This window comes from Leopardus geoffroyi, chromosome B1 (assembly GCF_018350155.1).
Source record: "Leopardus geoffroyi isolate Oge1 chromosome B1, O.geoffroyi_Oge1_pat1.0, whole genome shotgun sequence".
In the NCBI taxonomy this organism is placed as follows: domain Eukaryota; kingdom Metazoa; phylum Chordata; class Mammalia; order Carnivora; family Felidae; genus Leopardus; species Leopardus geoffroyi.
Window position 1 is genome coordinate 202,622,656 of NC_059327.1, and position 15,253 is coordinate 202,637,908.

The window sequence follows — 15,253 nt, forward strand, 5'->3', positions numbered from 1 at the left end:
CTCTTCCCCCTTCCGACTCTTCGGTAAGACCCAGTGACAGTTCAGGCCCTACCTTTTCATAACATTTTAAAATAGAAAAATCGCTGGAAAGAAAGTTCCGGGTCATCGCACACAAGAATACCGCCAGGGTGGGTTCCGGTTCACGGGGAAATCTACGATGGCGCAGTGGCCACAAATACCGCACTGACCTCCCAGTGAAGGAAAGGAGGCGGACTTGAGTCCCCGGCAGAACGCGTTAATGTCAAACTCCTCAAATAAACCTGATCGCGTGGATTTCCGCGTCACATTGCCACAGTCTGCGAAGGCTCCCCGCCTGGTATAGAACCAACCTGCGACAAATCGCGCCGTATCGGCCGCGACCTGTGAGGTGCGTCGCAACCCTAGAAGAGTCTTGTGATCACTCCTTTCAAGCTCTCTCCCTCCACGGGGACAGGGAAGCGCCCCCCCACCCCGCCCCGCCCCCCGCGAGCCCCGGCCTGACGCACACTCGGCCTCGGAAATGCTCCCCTGGATGGAGGCACGACACAGTCCTGCTGAGTCCCTAGAGCGCGGTGCGTAAAGAGTCTAAAACACCACGGCGCTCTCGACCACGGCACAGAAAGACTGAACAGGGCCGAAAGCTAGCCAGTTTCCCCCTAGAAGTTCACGTCGGGTACACACGCACACACCCAGAAACAGCAGGGGCGGCCTGAGGCGAACGTGGTCTGCAGTGGCTCCGATGTGAATTGGAAAATAAGGACACGAGCCAACAAGGGAAAAAGGGGCTGGAATTAAAACCCTTTGCGCCTCCAAGGACACGAACAAGAACATGGGAAGACGACCTGCGGAATGGGAGACAACCACCTACCGGATAAGGGGTCGGCCTCCGGGACGTGCGGAGAGCTCTCAAACCCCAACAACAGAGACAAACCGCCCACTTCAGAAATGGACCGAGGGCACCTGGGGGGCTCAGTCAGTGGAGCATCCGACCCCCGATTTCGGCTCAGGTCACGATCCCCGGGCTCGGGGCTGACGGTGCAGAGCCTGCCTGGGATCCTCTCTCTCCGCTCCTCTCCTGCTTGCACGCACTCGCATTCTCCCTCTCTCTCTCGAAATAAACAAACTCAAAGAAAGAAAAGAAACGAGACTGAAAGAGACGGAACGTATGGCACCGATGGACGGCCTCCCGACCGGTGACACTGGAGCTCTGACCCACGACCCGCAGCAAACAGTGCAGGCGGCCGAGCAAGACGCCTGTGACGGTCGCTCAGAGATGGGGTCACTTAGCTCGGCGGGGAGCTAACAGCTTCTCCTCTTGTCCTGCTGCCAACCCAGGACCAGCCTGAGAAAACCAAGCCCACTGCCCTGGCCAGACTCAGTCACTGCCCCAACCTCCCAAGGGACAGTGGCCAAACCTCCCCCTCCAGGCAGCTCCGAGCACACAACCTCTGCCTTTCCCATAAGGGAGGTCTTGGCTTATTTCCACAGGCCAAGGGACTTGAACAGACATTTCCGCAAAGAAAATACACACGTGGCCAACTGGCACACGAAAAGATGTTCAGCATTGCTGGTCACGAAGAAAAGGCGAATCAAGAGGCACCTGGGTGGCTCAGTCGGTGGAATGTCGGACTCCTGACTGCAGCTCAGGTCGTGACCCCAGGGTCGTGGGATCGAGCCTCCCCCCCTCCCCCGCCCCCGTCGGGCTCCGTGCTGAGTGTGGAGCCCGCTTGGGATTCTCTCTCTCCCTCTGCCCCTCTCCCCTGTGCGCACTCTCCAAAAAGAAAAAAAGGAAAAGGAAATGCACATCAAAAGCACAACAGGGGCGCCTGGTGGCTCAGCCGGTTAAACATCCGACTTTGGCTCAAGGTCATGATCTCACGGTTCGTGGGTTCGAGCCCCGCGTCGGGCTCTGTGCCGACAGCTCGGAGCCTGGAGCCTGCTTCGGATTCTGTGTCTCCCTCTCTCTCTGCCCCTAACCCACTTGCATCCTGTCTCTGTCTCTCTCAAAAATAAATAAATGTTAAAAAACAAAAACAAAAACAAATACTACCATGCCCACTCGTGTGCATATTTAAGAAAAAGAGGAAGATACGTGTTGGCGAGGATATGAGAAAATCCGAACCCTCACGCGCTACCGACGGGAGTATAAATTGGCAGAACCGTGGAAAGCAGGACAGCAGTTCCTCCAACAGTTAAACATGGAACCAACCCAGGACCCGGCACTTGCACTCCTGGGTGCGGACCCCCGAGAATGGAGAACACGTGGTCAGACGGACAGGTGCTCATGAACGTTCACGGCAGCGTTATTCACGACAGAAACAAGGTGGAAACAGCCAGAATGCCCATCAGCAACCAGGTGCACGAACTGCGGTCCATGCACACGAAGGCTTATCCCCCCCCCCCCTTACAAAGCACGGAAATTCTAACACATACTGAGCACGTTCTGACAACGTGGATGGCCTTCAGAAAACAGGCTGAGGCACAGAGGTTCACGTTGGAGGGTTCCTTGCGTGTGGAACGTCCAGTGCAGGCGAATCCGTGGAGGCAGAAAGCAGGTGAGCGGTTGCCGGGGCGGGGGGGGGGGGGATGGCGAGGAAGGGTGCGGGGCGCCCTCCCAGAGACGGAAACGCTTTAGGACTAGACGCGGGTGCGGATGCCCGACACTGGGAAGGCACCAAAGGCCCCTGAATTTCAGTTCACTTCGTATTACTTGAATTTCACCTCAATGAGGACAAAGGGACATGGCTTACTTTCTTCTCTTCCGAGAGGCCCCTCACCCGGAAGGTCTTAACAAGAATGCCAGAGTGCGGTTGGGGTGCAGGGCAGCGGGGCTTCGGTCAGGATCCAGGTGGCCAGGACAGGAAAGTCCGGACAAGCTTCTGGAAGCTCCGGGTTCAGGGACACCGCAGCAGCCCCGGGCGGTCAGGAGACAGGCCCCACCAGGGAGGCAGGAAGCCCAGGCCTGGCCATCGGTCCCAGGCTCCCCCGTGGCAGTAGCTGCTGCGTGTGGCCCGGGAACAGGAGACGTCAAGGCCCTGGAGTCAGACTTTAGGTCGGCACGGGAGCCCACGTCGGACGTGCTGGGTCAGAACCGCAGGAAGGCGGGGCCGGGAAGCCCAGGTCTGCGAAGAGTGTCTGGAAAGATGGCGACGTGGCCGCCGGAGGAACAGCACGACTCTGCCTCAAATGACCTCAGGTCTAGACCAGGGTTGACCAAGCCCGGGCCACCGCCATCGGGGGCTGGATAATTGCCTCTTGGGGGTGGGCGGGCCGTCCTGTGCGTTACAGGGCGTCCGTCGCGTCCTTGCCGCATGCTCACTGGAAGCCAGGGGCGCCCCCGCCCCAGCCGCGATGAAGGCGCCTGCCGGTGAAGCCGAGCGCCCGTGGGTGAGACCACCCCGCCGAGAGCCCCCTCACCTGCACCAAGAAGGCGTGCAGGCCGTGGCAGCGGCCCCCGGGCGTGTACAGCTGGGCAAACACCACGGCGTGGGTGGCCGTCTTGCCCATGTTGCCGACCCAGAATTTGGCGGCCTCGAAGTCCGGGGAATGTAGGATGAACTCCTGCCAAGGGGAAAAGGAAGGTTAGAGCCGTAGTCCAAGTTGCAATGAAAAGTCAAACACGTGCAGAATCCCCCGTTCTCTGCTCAAAGTCCCCGAACCGAGCGCACGCTTTAGCTCCCGTGTGGCACGAGGGGGGGCCCCGTACACGGAGCGTATCCCTGGGTGTTGTGACGTAACGAAGACACTGGTACGGAAAACCACTCCGGGGTCAGACGATGAAATACACGCCAACTTCTCCGGAAGCCGGCCGGTGCCCAGGGAGCGGTCACCGTGACGCTCGTCTTCCACGGCCCCTCCTCTGTGAGCTCCTCCCTGACCCCTCCCTGGGCTCTGACCAGCGACAGACCTTCTTTTCCCACGGTCCCCCCCGCCCCGCCCCGCCTACGAGCTCCATGAGGGCCACGTGCCCAGGAGCACAAGGCACCTCAAGACATCAGGGTGAGTGAACCCGGGGGTCACGGGAGGGGCCGGGAGGCTCGCCGGGTATTCAGCAAGGCAGGAGACGAGCAAGGGAGACACGGGGCGGGGGCCCTGGCTGGGGGCCGGGAGGGTCCATGAGTCGGGTGGGGTAGGGGAGCCTGTGAGCAATTCCAGGGTTGGGCGGGGGGCTTGACAGCTGGACAAAGCCAGAGTCTGACGGCGAGCTGCCTCCCGTGTAACCTGCAGGCCACTGCGGGCAGACCCTGGCGGGTGTCCTCCCCGCAGGTGGGAAGCTGTGAAGGGCACACGGGGAGCCCCCTCGTGCCGCCCAGCGGTGTGCACGGGGTCATGGCCTCCAAGCGCACCGTGTGACGCCCCACTGAAGAAAAGCAGGGGGATGGGGGACTGGAGTCCCCCCTCTGCTCCCCCCTCTGCGGGCGTCCTCCCTGCACGTGGCATACCGCCACCATCCCCTCCAGGTCTCGATGGCCCCCTGGCACACCTAACTTCTTGCGGCTGTCCGTCCGTGTCTCCGCTCTGGCACGAGGGATCCCCCAGAGCAAAGATTCACGTGTCACGTTCACCGCTAGCTGCCCGGTCCCTGAAAGCAGTGCCCGGCACGTAGCAGGTGCCCAACCAGCGGCCCACAGAGGACTTCGGGCTCCCGATCTCCCCCGCTCCGACGTCATGCTCACTTAAGTACAGGTGCCAAGAGGAAGCAGGTCAGAAGCAGGCTGCCCCATGGACGGCCAGGCTTCGCCCAGGCCCCGAGGCCACGTGGGCTCTGCCCTCTCCGCCTCCCCACTTAGCACCGAGAGCCCTCGGCACCAGAGGGCAGAGAAAAGAGACGGGGCCGGGCCAGCAAAACCTGGGTTCGGATAAAGGTACCTGGGGGCTGAAAGGCCAATAAAAAACCCAAGAGGGCTGTCGCTGATGGCTCTCTGCCCGCCATTCTCTGGTGCACGGGACCACGGGCCACTGGGGGGTTTGTCCTTCGAGGAAGGACAGCAGCGGGTCCCTCCTGGAACCTTTCTTGCCTTACGTTGTTTTGTGCTCCCGCGTTAGATTTTTGGATGTTTTGCTGTGACTGAAGTAAGTCACGGGAGTAACGCCAAGGCCATCGCTGCACTGCACCACGACCACCTTCCCCTTGGCCCTGCCCTGCCCCGCCTCAGCCCCCCTCGGCTTCATGCCTCTGCTCTGTTGGCACACAGCCCCTCAGCACACAGTGTGCATGGAGCCCACATCACTGAACGCACGAAGGAAGGAATGAGAAGCAAATACACAAGCACAGGGCTTTAGTTTCCGTTACACGGACTCTTGCAAACCACACTACCGACAAGGGGCAGGCGAAGGGCTCCTGGAACACTAGGGCAGGTGCAGAACAAGCAGCGGGGACCGCAGTCCTCGGAGGAGCGGACGAGACTGACCCGGCGGTGGGAGAGGGGCCAGGGGGTGGGAGCGGCACAGCACAGAGGCCACGGGCGGAAGCTTCCCGACCCGTGCGCCCCATCCTCTCCCTGCCCTCCCTTCCCTCCGCGCCACCAACCACCCGATAAACCACGATCCCATTTGCGGACACGTGTCTCCCCGAGAGCGAGGACAAAGCCGCGAGTGCACCGTGGTGCGACCGACACCTGCACAGGGACGTGCTAGACGGAGACGCGGACACGGGAGGCAGCGGCCAACGGCACAAACGCCACGCACGTCTGCACGCGGGCCACGGGCTGCAGGAGGGCGGTGGGGCCGGAGGGGCCAGACACGGGGGCAGGAGTGGACGAGGCAGGCCCCGGCCGGCGGAGCCCGGCGCACACAGGGGGCAGGGGCAGCCAGCAAAGACCGGCGCCGGGGAGAGTCTTCTTCACGCTGTTGGTTTTGTAAACGAACCGGGCCGCGTCCAAACCCCAGCAGGCAGGTGAACGAAGAAAGGAACCTCTCCCCCCAGGAGCCGCCACCCTCCCGGGTGAGGAGTCTCCGTGTGCACGGTAGAAGCACGCGTGTCTAAAGACGCGTTTCTGGGCGTAAGGACACCGCATCACACGCGACGCGCACGTAACACCTACCTCCGTGGCGGGGTCGTAGTGAGCGGTCGTTCTGATGGCCTTGGCGTTACTCCCGTGACTTACTTCAGTCACAGCAAAACATCCAAAAATCTAACGCGGGAGCACAAAACAACGTAAGGCAAGAAAGGTTCCAGGAGGGACCCGCTGCTGTCCTTCCTCGAAGGACAAAACCCCAGGTCAAAGCACTAAATCCCCACTCCCCCGCCCAACCCACCAGGGTGTTAGGGACACCTCGTCCCCCAGCCTGTGAGGACGGCGGGTTAGGTGAGGTGACAGCCGCCTTGCCAGGGCCGTGGAAAGAAAGGGAAGGCCTCGCTTCGACGGCAACAAGCGAAATGCACCGGGTGCTGGGGTTTCGGCGCACACGGCCCCCCGGAGCCTCCTCTGGCACGCGGCCCTTTGCAGAGACATCTGGGGACCACGGGCTCACGGTCCGCCGGGACTCTGAGCTCACCTCCATGTTGAGGATCTTGGGAAGGTATTCTAAATGTCTTTCGGAGCCAGACTTGTAAATCGCGAATCCAAAAACCTGAAAACATAGAATCATCAGAGAAACCGGTGGCAGTCAAGGAGTCCTGAGGTCCCGGGGCCTCAGGAGCCACACGCGCTTTGACACCCGTGGCAGGGAATCGGGGCGGGGGGGGGGGGATGGAATCCGCGTCTGGTACTTCACACTTCAGATGCCTTCGGGAGGCCCCCAGGGGCCGCGGACACGGGGAGAGGAGGGAAAAGGGTGCACACGGGCCACATGTCCCACCCAGCCACACACACCTCCCCACTTCCGCCCGTGTGCCAGCGGGGGGCACTGGCGTCTCCCCAGACCTGCTCTCCCTTCCCTTCTTGTTTTTGGCTTTTGGGGGGGGGTTCTTTTAAGTTTTTTTGGCATAAAAGCAAAAGAGTCCCCCAAAGCTCCTTCTCTTCTGGGGTTTTCACTGCATGGCACTCCCGTCGAGGACTCACGTATGCAAATTTGCACACACAGCCGGAAGAAGCTGGACTTACCCTTCAAACATCACAAGATCTGCCCACACATTCTAATCTCTGGTTTTGTTTCCTAATATTATTTTTTTATTTTTTTTAAATGTTTATTTTTGAGAGAGAGAGAGACAGTATCAGCAAGGGGAGGGGCAGAGAGAGAGGGAGACACAGAATCCGAAGCAGGCTCCAGGCTCCGAGCTGTCCTCACAGAGCCCGACGCGGGGCTCGAACTCACAGACTGTGAGATCATGACCTGAGCCGAAGTCGGACACTCAACGGACTGAGCCCCCCGGGCGCCCCTCCTATATTATTTTCTAGAAATCTCTTAAGAGAGCAACGGCTGGCTGGCTCCGTGGGTACAAACAGCACGTGACTCTTGGTCTCAGCGTCGAGAGTTCAAGCCCCAAGAAAGTAATCTCTTAAAGAAACCTCCCCCAGGGGCGCCTGGGTGGCGCAGTCGGTTGAGCGTCTGACTTCAGCCAGGTCACGATCTCGCGGTCCGTGAGTTCGAGCCCCGCGTCGGGCTCTGGGCTGATGGCTCAGAGCCTGGAGCCTGTTTCCGATTCTGTGTCTCCCTCTCTCTCTGCCCCTCCCCCGTTCATGCTCTGTCTCTCTCTGTCCCAAAAATAAATAAACGTTGAAAAAAAAAAAAATTTTTAAAAAGAAACCTCCCCCAGACACACACCCCCCACGAAACCCTACGAGCGAGCAAACAGCAGCCGCTGCCACACCCCGCGGGCAGCGCCTGCCTCTCGTGCGCTGAGGACCCTCCCTCGCACCTCCTCCTCCCGCCCGGCCCCGGACGGCGCCCTCCCCCGCCCCGCGTGGGGCGTGCAGGGCTCGATCCCCTCGGCCTCCTCGCCGCCCACTCACCAGCAGGTGCAGCAGGAACTTCTGAGCCAGGGACCAGTCGTACGTGCCCAGGCAGGCGATCAGCGTCAGCACGGACAGCGGGTTCCGCACCATGTCCTCCACGCGGAGGAGGGCGCGCTCCAAGACCCGCTTGCAGCGGAGGAAGGTCAGCTCTCGGTGCTTCTCCAGGGAGAGCTCGTGGCCGCGGGAGCGGGCGAACAGGGGGTCGTCCTCCAGGGCCGAGAAGATGCTCTTCTGGAAATGCGGGAGACGGGAACGGCCGGCTCGAAGGCGAAGGCTCTTCCCGAGGCCGCTGGTGCCGCGGGACACGGGCGACCCCTGCAACCCCAGGGCGGATGAAGGCCCCTCCGGCCGCGGGCACGGGGACGTGAGGCCTCAGAAGCTTAACCAACCTGTGTTCGCCCGGGGCGGGGGGGGCCTCCGAGGACACGGGCCAGGCCGGGGGCCAGCTAGGGTGTTTAGGGTCCTTAGGGGCCGCACGGCCCCCTGTGCCCGCGAGCCAGACGCCCGGCGCGCCGCCTGGAGCCTCACCTTCAGGCGCAGCATGTCCTCGCCTTCCAGGAACAGCGCCAGCTCCTTCCAGCAGAAGGAGGCGCGGGTGCGGTAGGCCTGCAGGGGTCCCCCGGGCAGGTCCGGCAGCAGGGAGGCAGCGTCGCCTTCAGACGGGGCCGCCATCGCACCGTGTCAGCCTGCGGGACGCGGACACCGGAGTCGGCCGCCGTGCCCACTCGGCCGCCCGCAGCCGCGCGACAAGCGGGACTAACACAGATGGACTTGGAAGGGCCGGCAAGGGTCGGTCACCGCCTGAGACCTCGTGCCCCCCTTCCCCAGAGAGAAGGTCAGGAGGCAGCCCCGGGCAGCTGAAGCCAGAGGACGCCTCGCCCTCTCGGGGCCACCGGACGCACCCCCGAAGGCCATCGACCCCGCGGTCCGGGAAGCCTCCCTCTGGAGTCCGGCCAACACCGGCCAGTCCACTCTGGCCGCACAGGACGGCCCGCCAGGGCACAGGACACCTGCCAGAGAGCCTTTGAACACAGCCTTTTGTCCCGAACTCTCCCGACGGACACACGTCTGGCTTCCCACCCACGAAGCGGGCACCTTGCAGCCCAGCCCTCCTGACCAAACAATCCTCCCGGGTCTTCTCAGAGGACTGCTCCTTTCCCGCCGTGGATTCCCACTGGATTCGAGGAGCGGCGGGAGAGCGGAGTCCGGGGCGTGGACACCCCCGCCCCGGTGGACGCCATCTAGGATGCTGGGTTCTGAGTTACTCAATTTTACCCAGAAGCAAATGGGAACTTGATGAAACAAATCTCTTGATGAAACAACCTTATGTGTTTGTTTCCGCGTGAGAGGGGCAACAGGGCCTTCTGAGCACCCGAGTGGCTGTTGGGGACCGCGCCCTCTTGGACCATGCCCTGTGGACTGTCTCTTCTGGAACCCTCCCCCAAAGCGCAAGCCCACGCTCACGTCCCTGCTGAGGGATGGAGAATCTGAAGCTCAGCCGGCACTTTCTGGGGCTCCCGGGGCTGCAGAAGGGCAGCTCCCAAGCCCGAGTCCCCCTCCACAGGCGCCACCTTGTGATGGAGAAGCATCAGCACAAACTAAACCAAACGCAAGCAGATGTTAGACGGTGAAGACGGGAGCAAAAATCACCAGAACAGAAAAGAGGAGAGCAACAGAGAAAACCAACAAAAGGCTGGTTCTCCGGAAAGACTGACAGAATTGACAAACTTTTAGCTAGGTTGAGCCAATCCAAAAGGGGACATTACTACCGAGCCTCAGGAAACAACAATGATTCTGGGGCACCCGGTGGCTCAGTCGGTTGAGCGTCCGACTTGGGCTCAGGTCATGATCTCCCAGTTCGTGGGTTCGAGCTCCGCATCGGGCTCTGTGCTGACAGCTCAGAACCTGGAGCCCGCTTCAGGTTCCGTGTCTCCCTCTCTCCCTCTCTCCCTCTCTCTCTCTGCCCTTCCCCAGCTCGTGCTGTCAAAAATAAATAAACATTAAAAAAAAAAAAACTCAAAAGGGAGGGGTGCCTGGGTGGCTCAGTTGGTTGAGTGTTCGACTTCAGTTCGGGTCATGATCTCGTGGCTCGTAAGTTCAAGCCCCGCGTCGGGCTCTGTGCTGATGGCTCAGAGCCTGGAGCCTGCTTCAGCTTCTGTGTCTCCCTCTCTCTCTGCCCCTCCCCCACTTGTGCTCTGTCTCTCAAAAATAAATAAATGTGAAAAAAAAAATCAATAAACTGCCCACAAAGAAAAGCCACAGGGCTTCAGTTGTGAATTGTAGCAAACATTTAAAGAAAAATACCATGTCCACAGTGTTTTCCAAAAGACAGGAACAGGGTATCCCATGAAGCCAGCAGGAGACAAGGGAGTCGTGCCCCAGGAAATTAAGGCCAGGTCAACATCTGAAAGTCAATCAGGGTAAGACACCACGCCAGCAGAATAAAGGACAGACATTCACGATTGTGCCAATGTGTGCAGGAAAAGCATCTGACAAAATCCCGCACCCTTTCGTGAGAAATTCTCAACAAAGTGGAAACAGGAGGAAACTCCCCCCACCTGGTAAAGGGTGTCTACAAATACCCACAGCCTACCCTCACACTTCAGTAAGGATTCGTCGCCTTTCTCTGAACATCGGGACCAAGACGAAGATGTCCGCTCGGCCCTCCTAACCAACACAGTGCTGGGCATTCTAGCCACCGCAGTTACGCAAGAAAATGAAATCAAAAGCCTCCTAATCAGAAACCTCTCTCTTATCTGCAGGTGACATGATTTTGTATATAGAAAATCCTAAGGAGCCCACTAAAAAACCGTTAGAACAAATTAGTTCGCTCAGTTTACAGGCTACAAAATCAACTGTATTTCTATATACCAGCGATAACTCCAAAATGAAATTAAGAAAAAATTCAACTTACAACAGCATCGAAAACAATAAATTCAATAAAAAAAAATAGTGTAAAGCATTTTTGAAAGAAACCTGAGACCTGAATAAACGGAAAGGCACCCCCCTCGTTCACGAATCAGAGGGCTTGATGTCGTCGCAAAGCCGACACTCCCTAAGTGATCTGCAGAGCCCCTGTGGCCCCAGTCAAAATCCCCAACTGGCTTTGTTCTGCGGGAATTGAAAAGCCGATCCTAAGATCCATGTGGAAATTTAAGGAACCCGGAATAGACAAAAACGTCTGGAAAAAGAGCAAAGCTGGAGAATCCATTCTGCCGGATTCCAAGATTTGCTGAGAAGTGACAGTGACGAAAACATCATGGCGTCGGTAGAAAGTCACGTGTGTAGACGGACAGAACAGAACTGAGAGTCTGGAAGTAAACCCTGAAATGTAGGGTCAACTGCTTTGGGACAAGGACGCCAAGACAACGTCACGGGGAAGGAACAGTCTTTTCTCAAACGGTGCCAGCACCCCAATGTCCACGTGCAAAGGAATGAGGGCCAACTCTTACACACACACACACACACACACACACACACCCCACTGAACTCAGAAGGGACACAGACTTAGATGTACAAGTTAACACGAAAACCTCTAAGAAGAAAATGTAGGAGTCAATCTTTACAATCTGAGGGGAGCCAAAGCCTTCTTGCACAAGCTATAAAATTAGCTAACTTAAACTGCATCCAAAAACAAAAATAAAATCTTCTGCTGCAAAGGATGCCAACGAGTGAGTGAAAAGACAAACCAGAGAATGGAAGTTATTTGCAAATCACGTATTGATGAGGGACTTGTACCCAGACTGTACGAAGACTCTTAGTAATGAAGGCAAATAACCCAATTTAAAGGCCTCAAATAGAGTTTCTCCAAAGACACCACAATGGCCGACGAGCACATGGAAAGACGCTCAATATCACGAGCCATCAGGAAAGAGCAAACTGAAACCATAGTAAGACAGCACATCATAGCCACCACGATGGCCACGATCCACGGGATAAATGACAAGGACGGGTGAGGACGTGCAGAAATTAGAGCCCATCCACCTTCTTCAAAAGTTTAAATATACGGTCACCACGTGACCCGGCAACTCCGCTCCCAGGTATACGCCCAAGAGAAAAGAAACATCCGCACAAATCTGTGTGCGGGAACGCTCGTAGCATTTTTATAATACCCCAAAAAGAGGAAACAACTCCTACATCCATCAACTGATGAATGGATAAACACAATGTCTTCTTCCCAGAGGATGAAATACTCTTTGCTACAACACGATGAACTGATGAACGTGGACAACGTTACGTTAAGGGAAAGAGGGCACACACAGAAGGTCATCCGTGCCGTGACCACCGATGCAAACTGTTCACGTTCAGCACGGGTACGTATGTCGAGACAGAAAGGAGATCAGCAGCTGCCAGGAGCCTGGAAGGGACTCCTAACGGGGCCAAGGTTCTTTTGGAGTGAAGAAACATCCTAGAAACTTCTTTTGGAGTGAAGCAACATCCCTACGTAGGAATGATGGTTGCACAACTCTGCAAATCCAGCACTGAATTGTACAGTTGAGATGGATGGATTGCATGCTGAGTTAGATCTCCACAAAGCAAGACTGTTTTGAAAGTAAGGCACCGAGGGCACCTGGGTGGCTCAGTCGGTTAAGCGTCCGACGTCAGCTCAGGTCATGATCTCGCCCTTCCTGAGTTTGAGCCCCGCATCGGGGTCTGTGCTGACGGCTCAGAGCCTGGAGCCTGCTTCGGATTCTGCGTTGCCCTCTCTCTCCACCCCTGCTCTGCTCATGCCGTTTCTCTCTCTCTCTCTCTAAAATGAATGTTTAAAAAAATTTTTAAAAACAAAAAGAAAGTAAGGCACAGCTCTGGCAGAAACCAAGTGCTCAAAAATACGAGCTATAAAGTCCAAGGGGAACTTGGTCTTTCCCGACTCCCTTGTGCTCCCTCCCTGCGGTCCAGGACACCACACCGCTGTGCCTTCCTGCTCCCCTCTGGCTCCTTGCAGACTCCCAGCCTCGGCTACACTCTCACTCTGCAATACCTGCTGAAACTGTCCCTGATGCACGGAGGAGGCTTCACAGACCTGAAATGAGACCCCCACACTCATTTGGCAGTTTCCTGGACACCCCTCCCCTCTCACGTTCTACAGTTCCGCAAGCTCTGAATGTTCAAACCCAGGGCTCCCTGACCCAGCCTTTCCTTCCACAGACCCAGGTCCACACTGCCAGTTCCCACGGGTTACCGGAGCTATCAAACCTGAGTGCCACGCTGGACTCCCCTTCTCTGCTTGCCCCCAGACCTAGTTGGTTACCAAGCCCTCCACTGCACCTCTATAATGGCTACGGAATCATTTCCCTCTGCAGCTATTAAATCGATCACAATACTGTCCAATCATTGAGCAATCACTGAGTGCAGGTGGGCGTTAAGAAGTTACATGATCTCTGGGGCGCCTGGGGGGCTCGGTCGGCTAAGTGTCCGACTTCAGCTCAGGTCATGATCTCGCGGTCCGTGAGTTCGAGCCCCGCATCGGGCTCTGTGCTGACAGCTCAGAGCCTGGAGCCTGTTTCTGATTCTGTGTCTCCCTCTCTCTCTGACCCTCTCCCCATTCGTGCTCTGTCTCTCTCTGTCTCAAAAATAAATAAACGTTAATTAAAAAAAAAAAAAAAAGAAGTTACATGATCTCAACGGTGCTGGTGACGCCACGTATTATCAGTACTCTTAACTTTCCAACTCTTAATTTTCCAGATGAGCAGACTGGAGCTTGTTAGAGTAAACTCGCCCAAGATCTACAGCTGGTATCGCACCCGGTCTCAAATCCCATGACCCAAAGCAGCCAGTAAGATCCCTAGGTCCCCATGCCACCAGTGGTCACCAACATCACCACAAGATTGTGCAGCTGTTACCAACCAAGGATTCCGAAGCCACAATGCCTGACGTGAGATGCCAAAGTCAGCGCTGGCTTCCGAGTTGGGTGAACTCAGCCTGTCACCTCACCTTTCTGTGTGTCAGGGTGACCACACGGAAACGCTAGTCTGCTGTCTAGTATCCAGGCTGCTGCAATTCACAGGGGCACTGGAGCAGTCCCCGGCAGGGAATCGGTACAAGAACGACAGCCGCCTTCGCTCAGTTTTCCTCTCGGGGGCACAAGAGGTGACTCTAAAATGCGGATCTGATCTGATCATCCTCCTTTTAGGTGACAGCTGTGTGGTGACCTCCGGGGGGCAACATCCGAACTCCTCAAACTGTCTCGCACGCTTAGCGGCCGGGTCCCCAGCAACCCACCGCGGGGATGGATTGTGTCCCCGGATCTTTGCACCTGCCGACCCCACCCAGGAACTTCGCGTGGTTTCAAAGTTAAGGCCTTTGTTAGCAGAGAAACCGCTTTAGCTTTGCCAGGCCTCCAGGATCTGTGAGTCACCTTCAACACACGAAGGTCTTTTCGGAAACTCCCTTTATCCCTGACACCCGTACCCCCCCCCGCCCCCACCCCACCCCGCCTTAAAAGTATATACTCAATTGTTCCCACAATCCCAGGGCAGCAGCCCTTTCTGCTTGTGGGCCCTGTCCCCAAGCTTTAATAAACCTCCTTCCTTTTTTTTTTTTTTTTAAATGCATAACAAACATCTCAAGAATTCTCTCTTGACCCTTCATTCCTGGATCCCGTATCACATCAAATCACATCAGAGTCAAGTGCATTTGGCAATTCACCGCATAGAGAACGAGGAAGAAGTCAGAAGGTTTCCGCTGAAAGGGAACTGAAAGATGGGCAGAGTGGTCGTGGGAAGAGAAGGATGACCCCCCCCTCAGGCCAGGCACTCCGTCCCCTGCCACGCGCGCCCCGCGGCCCCACGGAGTCCGACCTTCGATCTCGGTCGCCTTCCCGGCAGCTGGTCCAGCGCACACAGCGGGCGCCCAATAAATGCCCTCTGGAGCGCGCGCACGTCCGCGGTCGAGCGGTTGCGAGAGCCTGGACGAGCTGGCCAGAGCGCTTGCAAGGCCTGGCCCAAGCGCGCACCGCCTCCGGCCCACCGTCCGGCCCTGACGTCATCACCCCGCGCCGCCCCCACGCCCTCCCGGCTCAGCGAAAAGGCGGCGCACGGCGGAGGGTGGCGGGGCGGCCTCTGGGCGCGGGCGGGCGCTCCTCCCCGCCGCTCTCTAACTGCATCGGGGTATTTGCCTAACGTGCGGGCGCCCGGGGCCGACTCCAGAGCGCCGGCCTGACACCCCCGGGCGGAGCCTGCGCCTTTTCCGGTGACCCAGCTGGAGCAGGTGCCCGAGACCGCTCCAGACCCAGCCTGCTGCCCAGTCCCCGCGAGCGTCCCCCGGCAGCGGCGCCCCGGCCGCGCGCGCTAGTCCGCAGCCCCGCGCTCTGCCCCCACCCCGCCTCGCTGCCCCGGGCCTCTCTCCTGCCGCCGGGTCACCTGCACCCAAATCCT

General features: G+C 58.1%; 1 protein-coding gene across 4 annotated transcripts in view; it reads right to left on the bottom strand.

The window, feature by feature from the left end:
• Nucleotides 1-14,875, bottom strand: part of ACOX3 (acyl-CoA oxidase 3, pristanoyl) — a 42,313-nt gene extending 27,438 nt beyond the window's left edge. Inside the window, exons 1-6 of one of the 4 annotated variants that reach the window (XM_045474690.1) lie at nt 14,678-14,875; nt 8,406-8,563; nt 7,875-8,108; nt 6,478-6,552; nt 6,024-6,113; nt 3,397-3,540 (exon numbers count right to left, since the gene is read on the bottom strand). In XM_045474690.1, the coding sequence (XP_045330646.1) occupies nt 3,397-3,540; nt 6,024-6,113; nt 6,478-6,552; nt 7,875-8,108; nt 8,406-8,549 (687 nt within the window). In that variant the 5' untranslated portion in view covers nt 8,550-8,563; nt 14,678-14,875. The remainder of the gene's footprint in view (nt 1-3,396; nt 3,541-6,023; nt 6,114-6,477; nt 6,553-7,874; nt 8,109-8,405; nt 8,564-14,677) is intronic. The other 3 variants (XM_045474691.1, XM_045474689.1, XM_045474692.1) reach the window with 3 other exon arrangements.
• Nucleotides 14,876-15,253: the final 378 nt, after the last annotated feature.